The following is a 24,908-nucleotide window of genomic DNA, read 5'->3' on the forward strand; positions in this document are numbered from 1 at the left end:
TGATAAAAGAATGTATATATAGAGATTGTGTATGTGTCTTGTTTTTTAACTGAATAGGCCCAGGCACACAACACTATTTTTCTGGCATTTATAAACACTGAATGACTGACAGAGGTGTTATCATTTAAGTCTTGAACAGAAATGCACTCAGTGGGGGCGGGTTGGGGGGCAATCCGGACCAGTGAGGGATTGTGTCACCGCTGCTCTGAAATCTTGGGTGCCTTACAATGCTTTGCTGTTGAATCGCCCAACCTAGGCTGCTTACAACCAGTCTACCAGCATGCAGGTCACACCCGAGTGTCTGTATGCTAGACAGTCCTAGTTCAGCATCTCTGACCCCAGCAGCCTGTCTACTGCCCCACTCTGGTTTCCAGCAGACTCCAACACACTCGCAGTCACAAATTTCCCCAAAATCATGTGCTCTGCAATGTCCTGCCCTCTCTGGACAGTTCAGTGAAATAATATGGTTCATTTGCTCCTTTAAAGAGAGAGAACACACCAGTTTGCCACATCAACTGGAGCTGACGTTCACTTTAGTACAAACACAGCAGTGTTGGCTTAGATGAATAGTAAACAAGTTTATTAACAAAAGAGGATGGGATTTTGAGTTCAAGTATGAGAGATAAAGTTAGGAATGGTTAAAAGCAAATAAAAGGGAAAACTCACATCTAAAAGTCTTAATCTAGAAAGACTTGGTTTGAGGCTTTGTTCAAGACAGCCTTTCTCACCCACAGTCTTCCAGCAAAATGGTGAGCCTCTCTTTGTTCAGGATCTCTTCCAGAGGCCCAGAGATGCTGGTACCTTGATCATTTTAGGTGAGAGAGATCACTTGGGGTTTTCTGCCCCTTTCTTTTATAGTCCATCGAACCTCTGACATGGATTCTTTTGAAAGTTACCTCACAAAATAAAGTTCATTCAAGTTGTGAGGAAAGTGATATGTAGACTGCTGGTGAAGGAGGCTCCATGCTCTTCCCCACCACACACACACACTTTTGTTTGCTAAAATGCAAATTATTGTTTTTCCTGCCATCTCCTCCCCCTGCTGTCTTGAAGATCCTGTTTACTACTTATATGTAAATTGAGATAAACACACACGTCTTTGTTTAGGAGAGACTTGTTTAACGTCTTTTGCCTAGGCAGGGCTGTCTGGTTTTGAACATGTGTTAATAACATCGTACAGGGGAATAGATAACTTTACATATAATGCTGCTGTATACATTTCGCCATGATATTATTGACCAGCGAGTTATTAGTTTTCAAATGATACCTCACAAGGCATATTGTGTACAGAAATTATTATAATACGGTGTAGGGTGTGAATACAGAGGTGCTTTGGCTCGCACCCAGTATTACACTATTTTTTTTTCTTAGCAAATGTATGACTCCATAACAGCAATACAAAGAATTAGGTCTTGAAAGTGCCTCAGAAGTGTATATGCAATGGAAATGGATTAGATATTATTTTAATTCCACTCATTATATTAAACTGCTAACATCAAGTATAGGGAAGTCTTCACATCTCGTGTATTTGAGCTATTGCCTCAAGGTAAAAATCATTTGTTTACTTTTGGATACATAATGTCTGATCTTCTTGAAGATCCTAAAACATTCCATCTGTTTCACTCATTTTCATTTCTGCTGGTATCCTTGCCAATTGTCTCCTCGACCTGCTATTTCTCTTTTTTATTTTCTTAAGCAGGACTGGTTGAAAAACTTAGAAAATTTGAAAATGTTAATGAAGAACAGAAAATATTTTCTGTAGCAAAAGTTATTCATTTCCTGATCAACCCTCTCCCTTATGCTTTCCATTCTGAGATCCTTGGTCTACTCCCTCCTTTCTTCCCATTTCTCTAATACTATTCCTTTCTTGCACCTTTCTGTGAACCATCTTCTTTTTCTTTTCCTTCTTTCCATTTTTTGTGGTCATTTGGTTACCAATGGGAACTTATCTCCTCATAGTAGTTTACATTCCCTCTATAATCCTAGACTTCTTAGCATTTTTTTAATACTTACTCAAAATTGCAATCCCTTTGCAAAATCATTGAGTCTTTACTCCAAATTGTAGCCATCGGTGTGAAAAGAAACACCAGAGTCTGCTCAGTGCACTCAAGGGGCAAATCAGCACTTTTTAGGGAGATGTTGCTGCTCTTTTCTGTGGAGTTGTTGCTTTTTTATTTAATGGTCATTCAAAACAAACTATGCCCAGATTTAATAATAGGAAGGTCCATTAAAAACCTTGTTTACCTACAGTCTAGTTAATAAATATACTGTTTGATTTCCCACCTATTGTGTCCAGTGTTTGTTTCCTTGGAGCAAGAATTTATCGCTGAATTTATGCTGAAGATTAGTAGCATGCAATGTTTATTGAACCACATTGCTCAGACTATTAATTGCCTAGTAAAATCACGTAACTTTAATTTTATGCTAATTTATGATAATTTGATAATCTTTATATGTAAATTTAGCTTAAAAGTGAAGAATTTATCATTTAAAATGTATCCCATGCTTCCTTTTTAATGAATGATTTTAAGGAGTTGGTTATAAATTCACCTTACAACTACTTTAGTATGGATGATTTCTTCTTTTAAGCGTTTGGCATCCTCTAACAACAACCCCTGCAGTGGCAAACCATCTCAAAGTAAATGCAGCTGGCTTGCTGCACAATCATGAATGACGCTGCATTTAGTTATTAATAATTGAAGGAGCTTTGTCTCTTCCTGCTGAGTCCTGTATATAATTCATGGATCATAAACCTACTCTAAAAATCTAGGAAAAATTAAATTTTATTGAGCAGGAGAGGCTGGTGAGAGACTTCATTTGCTAATAACTAGACCTTGTATTTACATGTTTTCCCCAAAATAGTCTAACTAGAAAATTTAGAATGACTAATTAGCCATCTTCCAGCATTGTGGTGCTGTTGGTGCTTGAAACTCTATTTCCTACTTCAACAGAATAAGATAGGTCTTAGACAAAAGTTTGCTTTCATCTCTAGCCATTGTTTGTTCTGTAAGGCATATGGAAACTGTGACTTTATGCACAGCTCGTTTCTTTTCTGTATTATAAAAGTTTGTCCCATACGCTTGGGAAATGGATAACATTGTCCTGTTTTCTGTAAAGAAACAAGTTCCGGAAGGCAAGTCCACTCCTTGGAAACCTGACCCACTTCCCCATAATTTACTTTAAATGGAGAGGGGAACAGTAAGTTTGATTTGGCTGGGTGCTACTCCTCTTAATATTCCTTTTGAAAAACCTTTACATTCAGGACACTCCTAGGAAGTCACTTATCCAACATTGGCTTGAAAGACTGGCAACATTGAATTACGTGACGGTGGCAAGACTTGATTTTAAAAGCAGTTTATCAAGTGATACTGAAAACAGACTCGTATTTCTCTCGTTAGTAGTTAGGAGCCTGTAGAATGTGTCCCGAGCATCTTCCTCTCCCATTTTGCTTAGTGGGAGTTGAGGGCACTGTGCAGGATTAGGCCCTGCTTTAACAGACTTGCTGAATGGGGGACACATTCTTTTCCGATGTAAATCAACAGCAGAACTGCCATTGACTTCACTGGAGTGCAAATGGGCTCTGGTGGTTATACGTTTTTCTTACTGCAATAGCACCCGAAGGCCTCAGTCAGAATTGGGGTCCCACTGTGCTAAGTACTGTACAGATATATAGGAAGGAAGACATTATCCCAAATGATGCCTTGTAGCACAAAAGCAGAGTTTTACTTCTTATTACCATTCTTAAAATATTTTGTCGATCACTTATGTCAATAGATATGAAGATTGACAGTGCTGAGGATGCCCCTCTTCTTTTGATATAGTCAGAAGAACTGTTGATTCTCTTTCTTAATGTGTTTATGGTCCAAAAAGTGACAGTGAAATGGCACCTGGTTATTGTACATCTCTGCTCACCGTGCCACAGTGCCTAGTCAGAAGCCACAGCAGTTTAACTTATTGACAGAACAAGGTGTTCTCTACTGTCAGAATCACATAACTGGGGAAAACAAACACACATCTGTCTCCAAACCTGCTAGCAAGTTTCTGATTCCAGCCTTTGGAAGTACTGATATATAAAGAAAGGAGGAGTTAAATTTCCAGGTCACTGAACTGTCATTTCTATCTGTTTGAATAACAGTGGTGTGATTTTGTTTGTTTATAAACATAAATTGGATCGTTTTATTGGTGAAGGATAAATATGAACTGTCAGAATGTTAATTTTTGTGACTGTACCACTCACTCTTGTCAGTCTGTTTTGAATTGTTGTATTTTATGTACGAGGCCCAATACAAAGATGATTGAATTTGATAGAAAAGCTCCCACTGATTGAGTTAATGGAGCTTTGGATCAGGCCTAGAATCAGGGCCGGCTCCAGACCCCAGCGCGCCAAGCACGCGCTTGGGGCGGCATGCCGCCGGGAGGGCGGCAGGTGGCTCCGGTGGATCTCCCGCAGGCATGCCAGCGGAGGGTCCGCTGGTCCCGCGGCTCCGGTAGACCTCCCGCAGGCATGCCTGTGGCTGCTCCACCAGAGCCACGGGACCAGCGGACCCTCCGCAGGCACGTCTGCAGGAGGTCCACTGGAGCCCCGGGACCAGCGACCGCCAGAGCGCCCCCCGCAGCGTGCCGCCCTGCTTGGGGCAGCGAAATTACGAGAGCCGCCCCTGCCTAGAATGATAGTTACTTTGGTTGCCATATTGATCAGTTATCTGTCCATTGACTCCATGATTGTTGCATTTCACATTAGAGCAGCATTGTGTGTACGTGGTTTCTAAGGATATTTCATATCGTTTTAACAGGAATGGACTAGCAAACTGCCGGATGAGGACAGAAAGTGAACAGTCCTGTGGCTCTCCAGTCGTTAGTGGGGACCCAAAGGAGGATCACAACTATAGCAGTGCCAAATCTTCCAACCACAGGAGCACTTCACCTGCTAGTGACTCTGTTTCCTCTTCCTCTGCTGATGACCATTATGAATTTGCTACTAAAGGCAGCCAAGACAGCAGCGAAGGGAGTGAAGTTAGCTTCCAGAGCCACGAGAGCCATAGTGAAACAGAAGAGGAGGACAAAAAGCAAAACCGGAAGGAGACCAAGGACTCTTTAGCTGACAGTGGATATGCATCCCAGCACAAGAAAAGGCAGCATTTACTGAAGGTGAAAAAAGTACCAAGTGACACACTGCCTCTTAAAAAGAGACGTACGGAAAAGCCCCCAGAGAGTGACGATGAGGAGATGAAAGAAGCAGCTGGATCACTCCTGCATTTAGCGGGAATTCGGTCCTGTTTGAATAACATCACCAATCGGACGGCAAAGGGGCAGAAAGAGCAAAAGGAAACCACAAAAAATTAGAACAAATCATTGATTTGTTTGAACTTACAAATTTTGTTTCAGCACGTCAGGTGAATTCTAATGATTTGTGGCAATATCAGCATTTTTTTGTTTTGTTTTTGTTTTTTCTTTTTTTTCTTTTTTTGGACCCTTAAGATTTTTATTTTTAAAGGAGATTGAAGCCATAGAACTCATACTGACACTCAGCTAATTTACAAAAGCTTTTCATTACCTGAAGACACAAAGTAAAAAAGCCAAAATAACCATTGCTTTCTCCAGCTTGTCGGAAATGCATGGTTGAATACGCAGTGACATCAACATTATTGTGATGGGAGTACAATTCGGCCCTTGGAAATCCCTCTGATACCTAGAAGGGATGTGCATAATTCAGTAATCATTCAGGCCTGGCCCTTAGTTTAAAAAAAAAAATGGCCTTACAATTGGGTTTATAAGTGAATGTGAATAAAGAGATTTGGAGGAGGCATGGAGTCTTCAACACCAAACCAAGAACCGGTGGCAGTTGGATACAGTTGTGCCATAGAAGTCTTTGGACAGCCACTGGAGGCAATTGCGCATACAGTAATGCATTATTAGTGCTCCCTGTAGTATACGTGGCTCATAATGTGAAGACTGATAACTTTAAGTTGTGGAAAATTTGAACTGTGTATGCAACGGGTTTCAGTGAAATAATGAGAAGAAATGGTTGGGGGAGGGAGAGGGAATTGTTAAAGGTATTGTTAATCATTGAATTCTGTCTTCTATATTAAATTAAAAGAATGTTCAAAAAGCCATAAGCCTGAAGATTGGCACTGCGTGCAAAAAATAATAATAATAATAATATGGAAAACAAGCTATGTCTTCTAAACTGCCTGAGTGAAAAGCAATCAAGTCTAAGAAATTACAGTAGATATTACGGAAGTAAGTAAATCAGAATATTTTTCTGTGGATCAAAAATATTTGGTCTAACTGGGGAAAAAAATGCTACAAAACCTGCCATTAGTATTATGCTGTATTTAAAACATAAAACCAGATACAAAAAAAGCATATTGATGGACAAGAAAATAGAATACAACAAAGAGCTCCTATACTGCCCTCAAAATTGAGTATGCAGTTAATGCCAGTCAGGATTCATCTGTGCAAAAACAACATCAGATTTCCAGATTCAGCCCGCGTAGCCAGCAGAAAATTCTGATCCACATTGCATGGATTCGGGGGAGGGGAAATTAAAAACAACAACAACTTTTTTTTTTATTCAAAGATAACAAAATTCTTGTAAGGTAAATAATGTATTTAGCATGAAGCATGAATTATTTTCATATAAATATAGAAAATAGAGAAAAAGGCTATGCCTCTAATTTTTAAGCCCTTAGGCTTAGAGTCTGTTTTATTTTTTTGGTTTTTTTTTTTGTTTTGTTTTTGTTTTATTTTGGTGTTTTTTTTTTTGAAGCAGGTGTTTAAGGTTTAACCTTCTTCAGGGACAAACACTGACTGTTGGGGAACTTACTCTGCAATATTAAAAATATCTTCACACTCTGGTAGGGCTTGGATGGTTGAATTATACTGCCTTGTCTGCACTTCAGCCCCCTCTCCCTACTTCTGTTTTAAAAAAAAAAAAAAGTATGTCCTTTCTCTGCCTGTACATGTGTAACATGATGCAATAATTTGAGGGCAAATTTAGTAGTGAGTGTGTATGATAGAATCAAGAGAATAATGGGATCTTAATTGAGGAAAATAATTCGGATTTGGTTCAGGGATAGGTATGTCAGTGAATAGCTTTGCTAATTTGCCATGAAAAGAAATGAAGTTCGTAAAGAGCCTTATTGATGGTGATCCGAGATATAGCACAGGGTTAGAGGAAGCGATTCAGGTATAGTTGTGCTACTCTCATGAAAATGTTGATAATTAGATTGGAATTCCCTGGAAGTGGTGGGGAAGCTGTGAAGAAAATACAATCTCTCCCACCCCAATTTGTGAATTTGGCATTGAAATCATCTACACTAAGAAATTCCTAGCGGCAAAAGGAACATTACAGGGACTGAAAATCCCTGTCACTTCATAAAGTAAAATTATCTGTCTTCTTTAAAAACTTGAGGCCACCATATTTATCCTTGGTGTAGCTGTTTTAATCCACAGAGTTACACGAGGAAGGAGGATAGCCCATGAACAGGAAGCTATAGAGGAATGTGATCGCCCACCCAGTGGAGTAAAATCAAAATTGCACCATGAGGCATTTAGGTTTTTCATTTGGTTTAGGAAGTGGAAGGATTGTGCAGTGGATTACTATGGTTTGTCAATATTGCTATGCTCAATGAGTGTTCTGTTGTATAGAAAACATACTACAGCACAAGGGTGCAGCACCAAAATATATTTTTCTTCTGATTTGCCTAAGTGTGTATCAGGACCCAAGACCCTGATTATACTGTGAATTGAATAGTAGTCCATGGGCTGGATGAGTCTGGGAGAACTTCAAGCAGCGTAGAGTGAGATGGTGGGAGGCAAAGATGGTTTAACACTTGCACTCAGCTGATCTGGGTCCACTGGGTGCAGGGTTGGTCCCCAGGTGTAAGTTAGAACCCTACCGACTGCTGCTGTCATGTACGCTGGTTACCAGCAGCTCTAAGAAGCAAAAACCCATAGCTTAGGGGTCAGTGCAGCATAGAGGTGCATCAGCCATATTGCTTCCTCTGGGTAGAGTCCCTTCATGACTGCACTGGGGTCCTTCTCCTGTTGGCGGATATGCCAGCTCTGCAGCCGGAATCCACTGATAGTGCCACACAACAACTGCATCAGAAAATCTGGCCTCTTGTGTTTCATGGACTTCTGGGAAGAGTAACTGCAAATGAAAATGCATCAACTTGCCCCAAAAGCCATTGTAATACACGCTTGTGCATATGTTGTTCCATCCCACCAGTTTGATTAATATTAAATACAATTAAGAGTAAAATTTAGTGGCATCAAGTAAATTCGAAGCAGTGGCTTACTCCCCACCTTCACCAGAGAAAATGACATGGTGACATGCTAGTGGGCAAAAACTGCTCTCAGTCACAAAACTGATTCCAGAGTAACTTTACTGACTAGAATAGTTACTCCAGACTTACACCAGTGTAACCTGAGATAAGTATCTGTTCCATAAGTACTATTTTCTAATTTGGCTACTTGATTAAATATGTAATTATCACTAGTGTTATCCACCCAAGAAAACAGTCTTGTACATAAATACCTAATTAGGCAGGTTGTCTTAAAATATATTATTTCTGTAAGACTTCAATAACTCCTTTATGGACCTGTTGGTATATTTAAATATCGGCAGGTGCAATTTGTAGCTTCTAGGCTGGCCTACTGGGAAGATGTCAATAGGCTGTGTTTTATAAAATACTTTCAGGACCCATTAAAAGAGAGGAACCAGAAGTTTGGTTATGTACTAATGCCCCCTGTAGACTATTCAAGAAGGGCATAAAGTATATGTGATTAAAACAATCTGTTGATTTAGGTTTAAAAAATATTTTGTCCAGAATTCCTATACCTATAACTGGTGACATTCAGTACATAACTACAGATTGGTATGTTTAAAAAAAAAATACTTGTAAGCCACCTTTTAAAACATGCGATTTGTGCCTGATTGAGCACAGTAACTTCTTCGGAATTGGACTTGGTTCCATCAGTTAAATATTCATTTATCTACATAGGTGTGTTCTTTGTACATTGGATTGGAAGGACTGTTTAAGGTCCGTCCAGTCTATTATGTAACCAAACATTATAGAGCCAATACAATGCATGTTCGTAAATACTCTCAAGAATTAAATAAAACAATAAATAAAAATACATTGCCAACGCCTCAGTGCAATTGTCACTATTCTTAAAATCCTGCCAAAACTAACTAGTAATTGGATCATGTTATGGACTTCATTGTTTGCCAGACTTTTTTTTTTTCTGACAAAGCCATTTTTGAGGAAGAGCTCCTAAAATCTCTAAACATCTATTTTCCCCCACTCTAAATATTTTTTAAAATCTTTCAAAATTAAGCTTTCCTCAAAGCTGGTATGAGAAAGATATTAGGGCAGCAGACTATCAATGGCAAGTTACAGACCTGAGAAGATTTGTTAAGGGTGGTTTATAATTAACAAACAAATCCTTACATTTTACAATGTTCATGTTGAAGGGAGAAACATTTGTAAGCCAGAGCTAATGCCACAAATAGATTCTGTTAAAGTCTGCAGGTGTAAAGGAATCAACCATTCATTGCTTGTGTGCTGCAAAATATTTGATGTTCTTTTGTAAAATCATTTTGATGAAGTTTTGCCTTTTAAAAATGCTAAGCACAGATCTTGAGCAGCTTTGCTATTTCATCAAATGTATCTTCCTAAAAATGGAGCTTGATTGTGATCTCACAAGTGTTGAAACCAAGAGTAGCTCTAGGGGCGTCACTGGAGTTAAAACCAGGGTTGGTGAGATGACACACACACACACACACACCCCTTTAGCTCTAGAAAATCAGCCTGTGAGCCCAATTCTCATCATCCATGGGTTACATATTAGTGTGTAATTCAACTGATGTCCTTGGAATTACTCCTGATTTATACTAGTGGGAGAAGAAAATCCCTAAACACACACACTGGTCTTCTACATTTGATTGAATTACTGCCTCGCTTTGAAAACCATGGACCAAATTCCCTACTTATTTGGACTCAATAGAGCTATAATGGAGTTATGTCAATTTTCTTAAGCAGATAATTTGGTCCTAAATCATCTACCAAATGGTGCCATGGGTAAAATTTCTAAAAACACCTAAGCCAAGAGTCACCTCTTGACTTTGAGAGAGAGGCTCCTAAGTCACTAAGGGCCAAATGTGTAAAGGTATTTAGGTGCCTAAAGGTGCATATAGATACCTGCCTAGTGGGATTTTCAAATATGCCTGAATGTTTTACTGCCTTTGAAATCAATGGGAGTTAGTTGCTTAGGGCTTTTGAAAATTCCACTATGCAGATACCTAGGCATCTGCACCTTTAGGCACCTGCACACATTTACAAATCTGGCCCTCTGGTTTTTAAAAATGTACCCCCATGAGCTCTAGGTTCATAATAAAAGTATGGAAAACACGTTCACAATTTCATATACAAATGCAATTCACCTCATTAAGCAAGTAAATCAGCTGGGTCACAGCCGCCCAGGATATTTTTATTTTATTTTATTTAGAAAAGGTTGTTTTTAAAAAAATATCTATCTCTCTATCTTCTTGACTTTGCCAGCAAAAGAGCATTTGAACCATGCATCCTCTTGATTGTAACAGAGTATCAGTGTTGACAGTCTGACCAGTTAAGTCTTTAGTGTTGTTCTTCACAGCCCTCCAGTAATATATCAAACACTGTTATGCACATAATGCAGCACTGTGATCTAATTTAAATAATACTTTTTTATTATTTATACTACTCTATGTAATATACATCAACACTTTGCTATATAACCTAAGTGATAACCCTCTTCTTAGTTATCTGCCAAACTTTGAACTTCTGTTTGGTTTATATTGCAGTTAACGCAGTTACAAAGTTGTAATTATGTCTTTTTCCTTTGAATCAGAACGTGTAAATCAAACTGTATACATCTTGTGTGTTTCTATTTTGAGATGGAGTTTGAGGATTTACACATAACATTTAGTGTTCTGTATAAATCTGCATACCGTTGTGAAATCATCTGTTAATCCCCTTTTCTTTAGGAAGTATTAATTGACAGTGGTTTATTAGGGTTTTTTGTTTTTACTTTATTTCTAATACTGGTTATTCTTGAATTAAGCACAGACTTGTCAGCTGGGTTGCTTTATCATTGATAGTGTATATGACCTTATAATTCTTCCACAGTTCAGCAAACAAGTACTAGCTTCACTGACCAAAAAAAAAAAAAAAGAAAAAAAATTCTCAACCTGATGTGTCTATGGTGCTGTATTTTGCTGGTGTACATTTAAAATCAGAAATGAGTTAACAAAGGTCACTTCTGAGTTGTTGTGCTAAACGAGTAGCCTTTCCTCTTTTCTGTTAGCATTGAAACAAAGAGTATTTATCTGAAAATATCTAATTGTTTTTTTTCTATTGTATCATGTTTGCAATGAATATAGCATGGGATTTCTATTCCTTTTGTAAAGAGGGTGAAATTCGCCCAGGGCCTGATCCAAAGCCTATTTGAAATTAATGGGAATGTTTTTTTCAGTTATCTTCAGTGGGCTTTGGATCAGACCACCAGCGTTGAAGACCCACCACTTAAACCCAAGATTAAGGATTTAAGTGATGCAAAAGGCCTTGAGCTGGCATTCAACACTAGGGTGGATTTCACCTAAAGCTGATATTCCATATTGGATGTTCAGATGCTAATATGGGTAATATATCATAGCTAGAAATTGGACTCCATTCTTCCATTACTGTGGCCTGAAATCCCAATACCAATGTTTTTCTAGTTCAGATAAGACTGAAATTTAGTGCATTTTTAAGTTAATTGAACATTGTACATTTCCTGAGTATGTGTGTGGGACAACAATTAAAAGTAATACCTGCATTTGATAACCAATTCCATGCCTGCATCATTCACACTCACTACTTAAAACTGCCATCGTGTAAAATGTTGGGGGAATGACTTGTGTGTGTATGAAAAAAACATTATAAACTTGTACATTTTTTATACTCTGATTCTGTAATATTTCTGAAGTATTTTGTTTTACAGAAAAAAAGTGATAAAGCAATCAAAAGACCAAGAGGTTTAATATCAATGCTTAAGGGTCACATGACCTTAACTGGCCAATAAGTTAATTTAGTACAGTAATAAGCCAGGTTTTTTTTGCTGTACTTGGCGTATGAAACTGCCAATTTCATGAATATTGAAATAAGAACTGTGATGGGGGAATAAACAGTGATGTTAAGTTGTATTTGTGTTTACCTAAATGAGCAGTCCGAAGGCAAGTGCAATCAGCCGATCTTTAGGAAATATTAAAGTGTTGATTTAGAAGCATACTTGCATTTTACATTTTCTTGATGTGTAATCATATTGCCAAAGACAAACTATTTCATCAATTATTATTGTAAATAACACTTTCCCAAAACCTACCATAAAGTTTCTGTGATGTATTGTCTTCCAGTTGCAATAAAAATTACTGAGTTGCATCAATTGAATAATTGTAGTTTTGTGTATACTTGCTTGAAAATATATTTAAATATTAAGTAATAGTCAATATTTTTAAAACACTAATTGCTGTATGATTTCTATTTATTTTTATTCAATTTGAGTAAGTTTTATACCCACAGTATGATCTCTCTTGCACATTTACTCCACTAGGTGCCAATGCATTGCTCATGTGCAATTGAATAAATAGGATATAGGAAATAGGATTTCACTAGGAGGAGGATGAAGCACTGGAATGAGTTTCCTAGGGAGGTGGTGGAATCTCCATCCTTAGAGGTTTTTAAGAGCCGGCTTGACAAAGCCCTGGCTGGGAGGATTTAGTTGGTGTTGATCCTGCTTTGAGCAGGGGGTTGGACTAGATGACCTCCTGAGGTCTCTTCCAACCCTAATCTTCTATGATTTTATGATACAGAATTTTTCATCTTGCTAAAAGGACTGTGTGCCTGATGCTCTTCTCATATCAGTTTTACGTGGATATAACTTACTTCATTGGAATTATCCTGTTTTACATCCAGCATAAACCAGAGAAGAATCCAGACATATATCAGATGATATTGTGTAATCAAGAATATTTCCTTCTAAGTGGTGCATTTGCCGTTCTTGGGCCAGAGTCTGAGCTCAGTTACACCAGTGCAAATCCAAAGTCAATTTATTGACCCATCTTGCTGTTTCTAGGACTCCTACTGTAAGCAAATGCAGATAAACCACTCAAGCAAAGATGTTCAAAAATTGGTACCTAAACTAGATTGCCAAATCCATAGTTAGGCAGGTACTCGGTGGCCTTATTTTCAAAAGCACTGAGCCTCCAATGGCTCCCATTGAGTTCAGTGGGAATAGGTGCTGCTATTTGGTGAGAACTCTTGACAATCAGGGCTTAATTTGGAGTTAGAAATCTGGCCCAGGCACTCATTTTGAAAACCTTGGCCTCAGTCTTTTGTTTAGCAACTGAACAGTGAAGGGTAAACAGTGCTGTTACCCTATTACAGCCAATCCAAATGCTAAAATCCTATTCACAAAATTATTACTGGAGCATTCTCCATTATGAAAATCCCATATTTCCACAAGTAGCCCTAAATATATGTATAGATTGAGCTTCTAAAAGATAAAAACCACCCCATTCTTCAGCAAGCCCAATATCTGTTCCACAGCCAGTTTTCAAAGCCATTGTTAAAACTGGAGGGGTGAGCTTCCCTGCTGTTCAGTGAGGACATATAGCTACTTACACCGTGGCCCCCAGCTGTCCTGAAGCCTTTATATAAACATCCTTTTTCATAATAGACCTTTCATAACGTATGTTCTTAGTGGTTGGTATTAGATACCACTGTGATAGGCATCTGGATCTGATAGATGTGGACAGGTATTGCAGGGAGATGGGGAAACAAACTTCCTGGATATACACAAAAAGCATGAAAATGCCCCAGGCCAATAACTGTCTGGGCAATTGATACTTTAATGTACTGCCTGAAAATGCTTCATTTTGTAACCTATCAGTATTCAGGACTATTGCAATAGAATGGAGAAGGGAAAAACCCACAGACAAGGAGACAGATGAAAGAGAGAAGGAAAAAATACTTAACTGTGCTCTGGTCTTTCTTCCTCTAATGGATCCCCCCTCCCATGCACTGTATACGAAGCAAATATTCAGCAGCATGTTGTGCAGATGGATCAGTAGTGACATGCATGCAGGAGAAGGGAGACCAGCAGATTTTTCAGTTCTTGAAAGAAAGCCTCTTTCACTACTTGCTTGCATTCCTTCCTGCAAGAGAGAACTCTTGGGGAGTCGTCTCTGGACAAGAAATACTAAGTGTGTCTGGCACTGGGAGACGCATGTTTCAGTCTCTGCTAGTCATCAAAAGGGGGAGAGGATGGTTTTGAGGTTTGCCTCAGATGGGAAGTGGATTCCCTATAGGAAGAAAGTCAGGAACAGGCTAGTTTAGGCACTGGATTGAAGATGTTCAGTTCCCAGCTCGGCAGTGATTTAATCTCTTTGTCTCATCTGTAAATGGGAACCATGCCTCCCTATTTCACAGTGGTACTGAGGGTAAATTCATTAATATTTGTGAAGCACTCAGATTCTGTGATGGTGACCATACAAGTACATAGCTAGATAGCAGACATCATGCTTTGGGGATGAAGGAGAGGAAATGCCAGGATACACTTGCACTTTCATTTAAAAAAAAAAACACAATTATATTAGCTGCTTACTTGGTTACAAGCCAGACTTTTCCCAAGAGTAAACAAGTCACATTGAGAACCAACATTTTAGATAGACTTGGTCAGTGAGTGCTCAATTTTTAGTGTCATCAAGGGTCTTCCCTGACACATGCAAGTCTTATATTGTGGAATTAACTTTTCAGTAAAGCTGAAGCTGGTAGCATTTTCCAGGAGAGTCTTACCCCATTATTTTGTATAGCGAAGAAGCTTAATACACTTTTTGCCAGATACAGGTAACTAGTGGTGTTCGGCTTTGTTATTTAGCATTTAACCCTTAAGGTACCTCAATGCTTTATAAAGTTCAATATCTTTTTATAGACCAAAGTTGTGGCTGAAATAAGCCAGAACCAGAGAATGGGGAGAAATTCTGGATCCTTTTTTGGGGGTAACAAAATAGCAGATAAGAGCTACGGTAAAAGAATAAAAAATAAGACAGTGCCCCTCTGGAGCAACTGCAGGGGTGAGGTGCACAAAAAAAAGCAATGTTAGAAACACTGAGCCTTGAGGTGGCTCTGTGTAATCAGACTTTCACTTTGATAAAGGTACATGAAAACTCAGTGAGCACAAAAGAAACAGTTACACCTTATGTAAAAATTAATATAGCTAATATAATGTTACAGAAGTTAAATTATGGAAGGTATGTGCATTTTTCCCAGGACATGTGCAGTGTATATTGTAGAAGTGGTAAAAGAAATGCAAACAAAACATGCTACTTTATTAAAATCCTATTAGGGCTCCGAAAAGGAGCCACCATAGGTTGTGTTTTCTTTTTCAGATCGCTGTATGTTTTGGAAGCAGGAATTGAAAGTAAAAAGTAATCAAAACTCTGGTTGGAAGTTGATTGTGTCCCTTTTAAGATGGAGTCTCTGAGCTGCTGATGGCTTTGGATCCAAAAGCAAACCAAAAAGCATCTATGTTGATGCAAATTACCAAGCTGATAGAGGAAGGAGAGAAATGGCAGCACAAAGGAGCTGCAGATAATGGACATACCTGGTCAGCAAACAAACTACCTGAAACCAAAAGGCTCAAATTATTATCCTCCAGAAAGGAAAGGTGGAAAAAGGAGTCAACCCTAAGAATAAGAGGGACAGGTTAACTCTAAGTAGAAAAAAAATACTTTTGTGTGTGTGTATGCACAGTGCTGGAATCGGATGACAAATACAAAAGGGGTCTGCTTATATGCATGACACCCTACCTCTTAATTCACCAAAACCCCAACAATATAATTCATGGTATAACAAAATACTTTAAATAGATTTGATGCTAACATACAGTGTGTATGATTTCGTGGGAAAAAAAACCTGTAAGGTCATATGGTAATGATGCTTCTCAGCTATTCCTGTGAATAAACTTCAAGCTTAGCACAGCAGAAAAAATTACAAACCTGGTCTGCTGTAAGGAAAGGGAAACTGAGGTACACCACCTTATAAATGTAATGACTGAGCAGTGGGATAATTCCCCCTAAACCCTTAAAGGGTAAAAGCCATTGAAACCTGGCCTGCCTATAAATCAAAAACACAAGGAAGTATGGGAGTAATTCCTCTGTTTTGCCTGCAATCAGCAAGGGTAGTTATATAAGGAGGGGATATTTTAAGCAATAATTTGCCACCCCAAAGGGGTAGAAAAATGTTCTTTTTGTCTTTCAGAAAATCAGGAAAAGCTGGTGCCAGCTAAAGAGCAACCCAGAATAACATGGATCTACTGTCGCAAGGAAGATTGTGTTTTATGTTTTATGGTGTTTGTTTGTCTTGTTGCTAGCATTGTTGTGTATTGTGGTGGTGGTTTTTTTTTAAAGGAGGATACCGCGTTAGGCAGAAAAGGATTAATAAGCATTTAAACTGTATTTACAAATACAAATGTTGCAGAAGGGTGAATGTCAAGGAATGCCAGTCTGTTAACAGGGAAACATTCACAGGTGGTAAAGGCACATTTAAAGGCAAAATATGCATGGGACACAAGGTTTATCTGTTGGTGGGAATGAAAGAATGGACATAAAAATTTGAAGCAAAAAGTGAAATTACCAAGGGAAAAAACAGTATGTGAAAACATTGGTTACTGGGGGGAAAAAATCAGTAATAATTGGCAAGTCTTAATCAACTTCCAACATGTAAGCCCAGCTAAATGCACGTGGGTGTTATATAAAATTGGATGTAAGGAAAGGAAGGCCTTTGCAACACCTTCCCTAATTACTATAAGAGGCAGTACAGTAAAGGCCCAGTGAAGAAATAGCTGCCCTAACACTATCTCAGTGTGAACTACTGAAGGTTATTGGATTTGCCTGGCAGCCGGGAGGGGTGGGTAGCCTAAAGAAAAGGCTCCCAAGGAGCGTATTAAACTGCTTTGGGTAAAACTGGATTAGGAGTTGGAGTACTGGATGCTACTAACATAGCGGTAATGGCAAACACATTAAGTTATGTTACAGCTGAAAAACAAGAACTGGGAAAGCCCATCAGTGCATCCTTATCAAAATTAGAAATGGGGCAACAATTATTTTCTGAAATACTGCCAGTATGGCAACAGCAAGGTAAAAAGGATTTTTATTGTTAGCAGAGACTATGAAATCAATACAAGAAAATGTGTCCCTAGCATTAGCCTGTACACAGGCCCAGGAAGTAAGTCAGCAACTGGTCATTCAAATAATCCAGGAAGGCATGTAAGGAAATTTGCCTTTGGAAATCAAAAGTTGTGAGAAAATGTTATACAAGGGAAGAGACAATGGCGTGGTGGAAACTGGTAAATTTCACCCTAAATAAAGATCAAATGGTTCTAACAAGCATATGTAATAACTGTACACCCCAGTCTAACTATTGAAATCTATCTAGTGGTACCTGTGGGAATCCAGTTAACAAAAAATGTGGTTATGTATTCCACCAATCATTATTCCTGGGCATATAAAGAAAACCAACAATGGAAAACCATTGACATGTTTCATACACCTGTAACCTTAAGCATGAATATGACCATGATAAGAAAATTGTTAATCTATCCTATGTTACATTCACATTTACAAGATATTGCAAAGACAGGAGAACAAATACATATTGAAGTACAACATGATAATACAGAAATCACTAGTACTGAGAATTATTGCAGATGCAGGACATCACTCTGGGTGGGAAACACTATTAGGGTGGTCACCTTCTGCAACTGGTATGCAAAATATAATGGTTCACCCCATTGTGGTGATCATTGGAATCCAATTGTCTATATTAGTGAGCATAATTGCTTTGGCTTGCTGGATGAAGAGAACTGTTCGAAAAATACAGGAAGCTGGCATGCAAAGTCAGATAAGGCCCTTGTTAATTATACCCAGGAGGCAAGCCCAAGCTCAGCAGGTCTGAGTATTGGACTCCTGGAATAGAAATGATGGCTTTGGTAAAAGCATCACTAAGGTGGGGACTGTAAGGAAAAGGCCTTTGTTGGCAGCCATATTGTAAGGCCTAAAACCTAAGGCCTTTGTCTGCAATCAAATTAAAAATGCAGTCGAGCAGCAGCCATTAGCTGAGAAGCAGGAAGTCACATCCTCACATTCCATCTAAATTACATTAAAACAATGTAATATCAGGCTGTTAAAAAGGAGACCCCGTCCTAATGGCACCCACTATCGCCAGATAAAGAATCAGATCTTAAGATGGTTAAAGAAAACTTTAGTTTGATAGCATCCTGTCTGGCAAGAAATCACTTATCAATAGTTGTTGTTGTGAACTCCTCATTTCCTTATTGTTTTGTCATTATGGTCCCCACTTCCCTATTGTTTATCTGTATGGCCTCTGTCTGGTTCTTTAATTGTTTGTCTGTTACATAATTAATTTTGCTAGGTGTAAATTAATTAACGTGGTGGGGTAGGATTGGTTAGAGAATTTTGTGATCCTATGTTAGGATTGGTTAGTAAAAATTTTAGTATAATGATTGGTTACAGTATAGCGAAAAAGGACTCAAATTTCACTATATAAACTGGGGTCCAAAAGGAAGTTATTTGGGAACCAACTCCAGGACACAGCCCCAAGAACAAAGCTGCCAGACCTCATCACTCTGCCAATGACACCGTGCAGAAACTGGAGTCCCCCAGATAGACCTGATCCTGACTCGCCATCAAGAGAAGTTCATTTGTCTTATTGGGAGTGGTGAGCACAATGTGTGTAATGTGTGCATTCTGTTTTTGGTGATTGTTAATAAATAAAGGATAAGGATATTACTGTGTAAGGCTCTTTCACTGGTAAAAGGTCTTAACCAGTAACTGGTAAAAGGTAACCCACAGGGTTACGCCTGAGCCCTAGGAACTGGGTAAAGGTGGGTGTCCCTAGAGTGTGTGAGTAACAGAGAATTTTGTGCTAGTAACACTTAGGATCAAGCACTAAACTAGATAAATTAACTGTGCCTGTACAGTAAGAACTGCCATTAACAGAAATCTCTTGTTAGCTTTAGAACCATCCTTTGGCACTTAGATTAATATTACATCTCAAGATCCAGCTATGACATGCACTCAACGGTTAAATATCTTGATACTCCAGCGCACTTGTTATACTGGGCCATTCTCCGCTGCATGTCTTCAGCACATTCAATTATCCTTTCCTCCTATGAGGCTGTCGGTATACATTAAGATCTGAAAAGTGTGTTTTGTTATGTTAGTTTGTCTTGGTTTTGCATTCAGTGTTGCAAATGGAACATTAACACACAGGGCTCCAGCTCCTAAAATTGATGCTCTATGTCATCTAATCAAAGGTACTTCTTAGACTAGCCTGGGTTTAACAGTTATCTTTCTGTATGTGTTGCTACTCGACATTAGACATCATTAAGGCTGGTCTAAACTTCATACATGACTTAAATTTCAAAATTTGTTAGACTAAAGGAGTGTCTATAGGGAGTCAAATAATTGTGAAGACTCCAAGATACAGCAATTGCATGAAGTTATATACTTTGCTGGACAGCCCTGTGCAGCAACATCTCTTCCTTTTCTACGGGCTCCTCCTTCTGTGAGAAGCTAGTTTTGCATCCTATATCACTTCATTAAATTGGCAGCACAACTGCAGCTTGTTAACTCCACCAGGAATAAAAGGATGATGGGGGTATCTCTCAGAGAGAAGGAACCAGGGAGCTAGGACAGGAAAGGGAAAGGGAAACTCAAGGGATAGCCAAACTCAGGGAAGAAGCTGAGGCTGAGATTTATGTTGTGCTGCTGTTTTTAACTTGATATTAAAGCCAAACCCGAGGAAAGGGGGAGCATCGAGGATCCTCCCGTCTTATTATTGTACTAAATTAAATTAATCTGCTCCAATGACTACTTAATTATTTATCCAAGTGGAACAACTTCAATAGGAGAGACTGAGGAAGCCCTACATCAGGGCTCCTGCTCAGTGATTAGAGCACTTTCCTCGGAGGTGGGAGATCCCTGTTCAGATCCTTTCTCCCTGCTAAGACCCAGGAGGAAATTGGTCCTGAGTGTCCCACATGCCAGGTGAGGATTTTAACCATTGGCCTGAAAGTTATAAGGTGGATAGCACCTCCTCCAGACAGATTTTGAATGAGACCCGATCCAGTAGGCAGCCTCTAAGCACTCTTACCAGATTGGGCCCCACAGGTGAGATAGGTGCTCCTCTGCCTATCTTCTCCTTAGTGGATTGCTTTGGGTATGTCTGCTCTTCTTTTAAACACCTGTGGCTGGCCTGTGTTAGCTGACTCGGGCTCAGGCTAAGGGGCTTTTAACTGTGATGTAGAAATTTGGGCTCAGGTTGGCATACAAGCTCTGGGACCCTTTCAGAGCCTGAGCCCAAACGTCTACACTGGAATGAAATAGCCCCTTATTTCATATCCAGCCTGAGCCCATGAGCTTGAGTTAGCTGGCATGGGCCAGCCACAGGTGTTCAATTGCAGTGCAGACATACCCTCTGGGGCTTAGACTTCAGATAGGAATTTGGGCACCTAGAGGGATGCAGTAGGCCCAAAGGCAGGGCAGAAACATAGGTGCCAAGGGAACTTTTACAGTGGAAATGTAGGTGCTGAGTGAATTCAGGGGCCTACAGCCATGCAGAAGTTTTGCTGCTCTCAGTAAGTATCTTTGTGGATCTGAGCTTATGTGCTCTACTGAAGACAGGATAAGGACTTGAATGCTTCTGTGCGGGCCATTCAGGTACCTAGAAGGAGAAATAAACTGAGCCTATTGACAGGGTTTCTCATTATTATGGCTTTCAAAAGATCAAATTGACTAGCTCTTTCAGTTCAAAGCCTGTACACACTCAGTAGTCAATTGTGCCCTCATTTATACAGCCACAGCTCCCATTGCCTTGCCTGGAAATGAAGGCAGGATTAGGCCCTTTGTGTTAGCAGACTGTCTGGTGGTGATTGTCCAGGCAAAAGCACAGAATCTAGATAACAAATTAGAGGATTTTGAGCTCTTGTATTATGCCATAAAATCAAATAACGTTAAGGGTTTCTGTGGCTGGTCTGTTTGTGGTTTTATTTTATTAAGTGAAAAATGTGCTGGTTTAACACAGTGTGGGGTTTTGACTGGGAATGTTCAGTCCACACCTAATTTTTAAAACTTCCATCTTAAAATACAGCTGCTTAACAATGGGAGAAATTCTAGGGCAAATATTCCAAGACAAACATTTGTCAGAATTAATAACAGGCAGATGGTGCTCTTGTAATCTTATGCTGCTTGACATCATTTTGATTGCCTGTAAAACTACATGCCTTGTTTGTATTTCTGTGTGGGTTAGGATTGGTTGCTTCTTTATATTTGATCAGTGGTGCTGGTATTCACTGTGCTGTAAAAAATCAAATGATGATTGTCTTTTATAGCAATACAAGAACTACTGTGCAACAGATCTGTAAACACCAAATTCTTAAACCTTCTCTTATGACAATCAGTGTCGTCTTCAATGACAGTCAATTCCCTGAGTCTTTTCCTAAGCAACTGTCATCAAGAACAATTGCACTTTTTTGTACACTTGGTAACTGGGCCTTGCACTGCAGCATCTTCCTATTGCTGAGACATAGCATCTTATTACCTGTATGTTTTCAGTCCATTACACAATACACACAGATATCCCATGATATCTCTCCTGTGATACTCTTATAGTGAGTGCTAGTTTCAACTAATCAAAAAACAAAACACTTTTGGAAGAAGTACTTAAATTAATAATAGGTAAAGGGGAAAAAACTTCATTAGCTCCATCTTATACTGAGCTGTGCTTTGAAGGATGACACTGCAGTTTTCTGCTGAATTCGCCTCTCGTCTCTGACACACACACTCCCTCATGCACTCAACTCAATACTTACTTTTTGGCAAAATGTTGTCCAGGAAAATGAAATTCTTCAGGATCACAACTAAGGAATTGATTGCATTTGCCATTTAATTAGGAAAGGCAAACAGAGAACCACTGAAGTAACACAATTTCCTCCCATTCCTTTATTTATTTGCATCTCTAAAACATGGATCAGACTGTGATGCAGGGACCTGATTTTAATATCATCTTACATAATCTCTGCAATCATAGCAAAGAAGCAAGGCTGATCAGTGATTTAAAAATAGATTTCTTCTGCTATCAGCATACTAATTAATACACTTGCTCATTCCAATCTAGTTCATTCACTGTTTAGTTATAGAATTCACGCTACCCTAGATATAATCAAACAAAAATAGGTTTGCTTAATATAGTATTGCAACAAGCAGGTAATCAATAAGGAAACAGACACTACTGAGTTCCTGCTGGACTTTCCCTTTAACCTCCTACTAATGCAGCAGTGGGGAGGAATTGTAGCAGTAATAAAATCTAGCTGCTGATCCGCCGTGCACAATGGATTTTGGAATACAGTTGGAAGGACTGTAAACAGCTAGTCAGTCCCTGGCACTCATTCAGCCATTTTGAATTTCTGAACTTACCAAGCAAGGAAGGGGGAAGGGACAATTCTTGCTGACTGGGAGGAAAAGGGAGAGGGAAAAGCTGGTGGCAGTTAGTGTTCTTAGCATTGTTTTGAGGCAGCACAGTGGTCACTGGGCAATGGTTGGACACAAAATATTATTCTGAAGCTGTGCAGGCTTAGGTCTACTAGTGAAAATGCCACTGGCTCCCTGGACTCTTAGCTACACTTGGGCTCCTACCCTTGATGGAGCTGCACTGATATTAGCAATGGTGGGAACTTTCTCAGGGAAGAGGTGAGTGGAGAGACAGCATGGGTGACTGGGGTCTGGGGTAAATACAGGTCACTGGGCCTGTTTGGGTGCACAGCTTTTTTAAGTGCCTCTCAACCCTCTGCTGTGCATGCCTGGCTGCTCAGTGAAGCACAGCTGCCTTTTCTGCAGGACCATGGCTGCTCCATTAGGGCCCCTGCTTTCCCCAGTGTGGGGCACTGATGCAGTTACCTCTATATGGTTCTTTCATCTCAAATATGGAAGTGAACAGCTGTGAATGGTGCATCAAATAGGAGTCAAGGTGCATTTATTTCAGTGTGGAGTTACTTTTACTGCTCTGAGTGGGCCAGCAAAATCCCACTTGAGTGAGTGTAGCAATTGGGCTGATAAGCAGCTGCATTTTTTTTTTTATTTAGGCCTTGTCTTCAGAGTTTTTGTACCAATTTCAATATTTGGGTCAGAGGTGTGATTTTATAGTGAAATAAAGTCAGTACGTGTACGTACACACACACACACACACACACACACACACACACACACACACACACACACACACACACACACACACACACACACACACACACAGAGTTGCCAGGTGTCTGGTTTTCAATTAGAATGTCTGGTTGGAAAGGGATCCTGGCAGCTCCAGTCAGCACTGCTGACCAGGCCATTAAAAGTCCAGTTGGCTGGGCTGGCAGGCTCCTTACCTGACTCCGCACAGATCCTGGAAGCGGCTGGCATGTCCCTCTGGCTGCAAGGTGCAGGGGCAGCTATGGGGGGCTCCATGTGCTGCCCCTGCCCTGTGCACCAGCTCCGCAGCTCCAACTGGCCAGGAACCACAGCCAATGGGAACTGCGGGGGTGGTGCCTGCACATGGAGGCAATGTGCACCACACAGAACCGCCTGGCTGCCCCTACAGCTACGGGCCAAGGGACATGCCGCTTGCTTCCAGGGAGCCGCCTGAGATAAGCACCGCCCAAAGCCTGCACCCCACTCCCGCACCCCAACCCCCTGCCCCAGCCTGGCACCCCCTCCCATGCCCAAACTCCCTCCCAGAGCCCACACACAGACCCTGCACTCCAACTCCCTACCCGTGAGAGTGAGAGTGAGGGAAAGCGATTGATGGGGGGGTGATGGAGTGAGCGTGGACGGGGCCTCAGACAAGGGATGGGGCAGTGCAGGGGCAGGGCCTCAGAGAAGAGGCAGAGAAGGGCCAGGCAGGGCCTCGGAGAAGGGGTGGGGTAGGGGACAGGGCCTCAAAGAAGGGGCAGGGCCTCAGAAAAGGGGCAGGGCAAGGGTGTTCGGTTTTGTGCAATTAGAAAGTTGGCAACTCGAATACACACACACACACACACACACTCTCACTGTGTGGATGCAGTTATGCTAGTGCTTATACGGGCATAGTGTACCAATTATAAGCATCTTTATACTAGTATAACCATGCCCACAATCAAGGGTTGCACAGATTTTAATTATTTCAGCATAAAATCACACCATCAACCCAAATATTTAAATTGGTACAAAAACTGTATGTCAACCAGGTCTTAGCTGAAAACTGCTTGTCCCACCTAGTGTGACTAACCCCAAAACCTAGCGATTACATCTTCAAAGCACTTGACACACATTGAGACATAAACCAGCATCAGAGTTTCCTATTCTTTCCTCATTGTGTCCATTCATAGCATTAGATCCAAATTACTTTCATTTACATAGCCCTGGGGTCTGACGCTGCTCTTCCTTAAACAGGTTATACATAAGTGTAACTTCATTGACTTAGTGGAGTTAGTCCTGATTCACATCAATGTAAGCGAGAGCAGGACTGCGGCTTTAGAGTTATTCCACTTGTTCTAAATGCCTTAGCTGGGAAATATTGATTCTTGGGTATAACATTAGGAGACGCTTTCTCTTTTGGTAAACATCATTTCAATCTTCCTCCTTCTTCACTCTACCCCTTATTTTGGATCTTTGTCCCATGTTTAGACCTTGGTAGGCTGACAGCCTCAACCAGAAAACCTGGGCAGCTGGCTGCATTTGCCTCCTTTGTTATCTTTGTGTAGGCACAGGCAAGCTCTTGAAAGAA

At 40.1% G+C, this 24,908-nt stretch overlaps 1 protein-coding gene across 8 annotated transcripts in view; it reads left to right on the top strand.

The window, feature by feature from the left end:
- The window catches only part of FOXN3 (forkhead box N3), a 318,212-nt gene extending 305,744 nt beyond the window's left edge, over nt 1–12,468 (top strand). For all 8 annotated transcript variants that reach the window (XM_045014705.1, XM_045014703.1, XM_045014706.1 and 5 more), the window contains one exon: nt 4,794–12,468. In XM_045014705.1, coding sequence (XP_044870640.1) covers nt 4,794–5,343 — 550 coding nt within the window. In that variant the 3' untranslated portion in view covers nt 5,344–12,468. The remainder of the gene's footprint in view (nt 1–4,793) is intronic.
- Nucleotides 12,469–24,908: the final 12,440 nt, after the last annotated feature.

Source organism: Mauremys mutica, chromosome 4, assembly GCF_020497125.1.
Source record: "Mauremys mutica isolate MM-2020 ecotype Southern chromosome 4, ASM2049712v1, whole genome shotgun sequence".
NCBI classification, from domain to species: Eukaryota; Metazoa; Chordata; order Testudines; family Geoemydidae; genus Mauremys; species Mauremys mutica.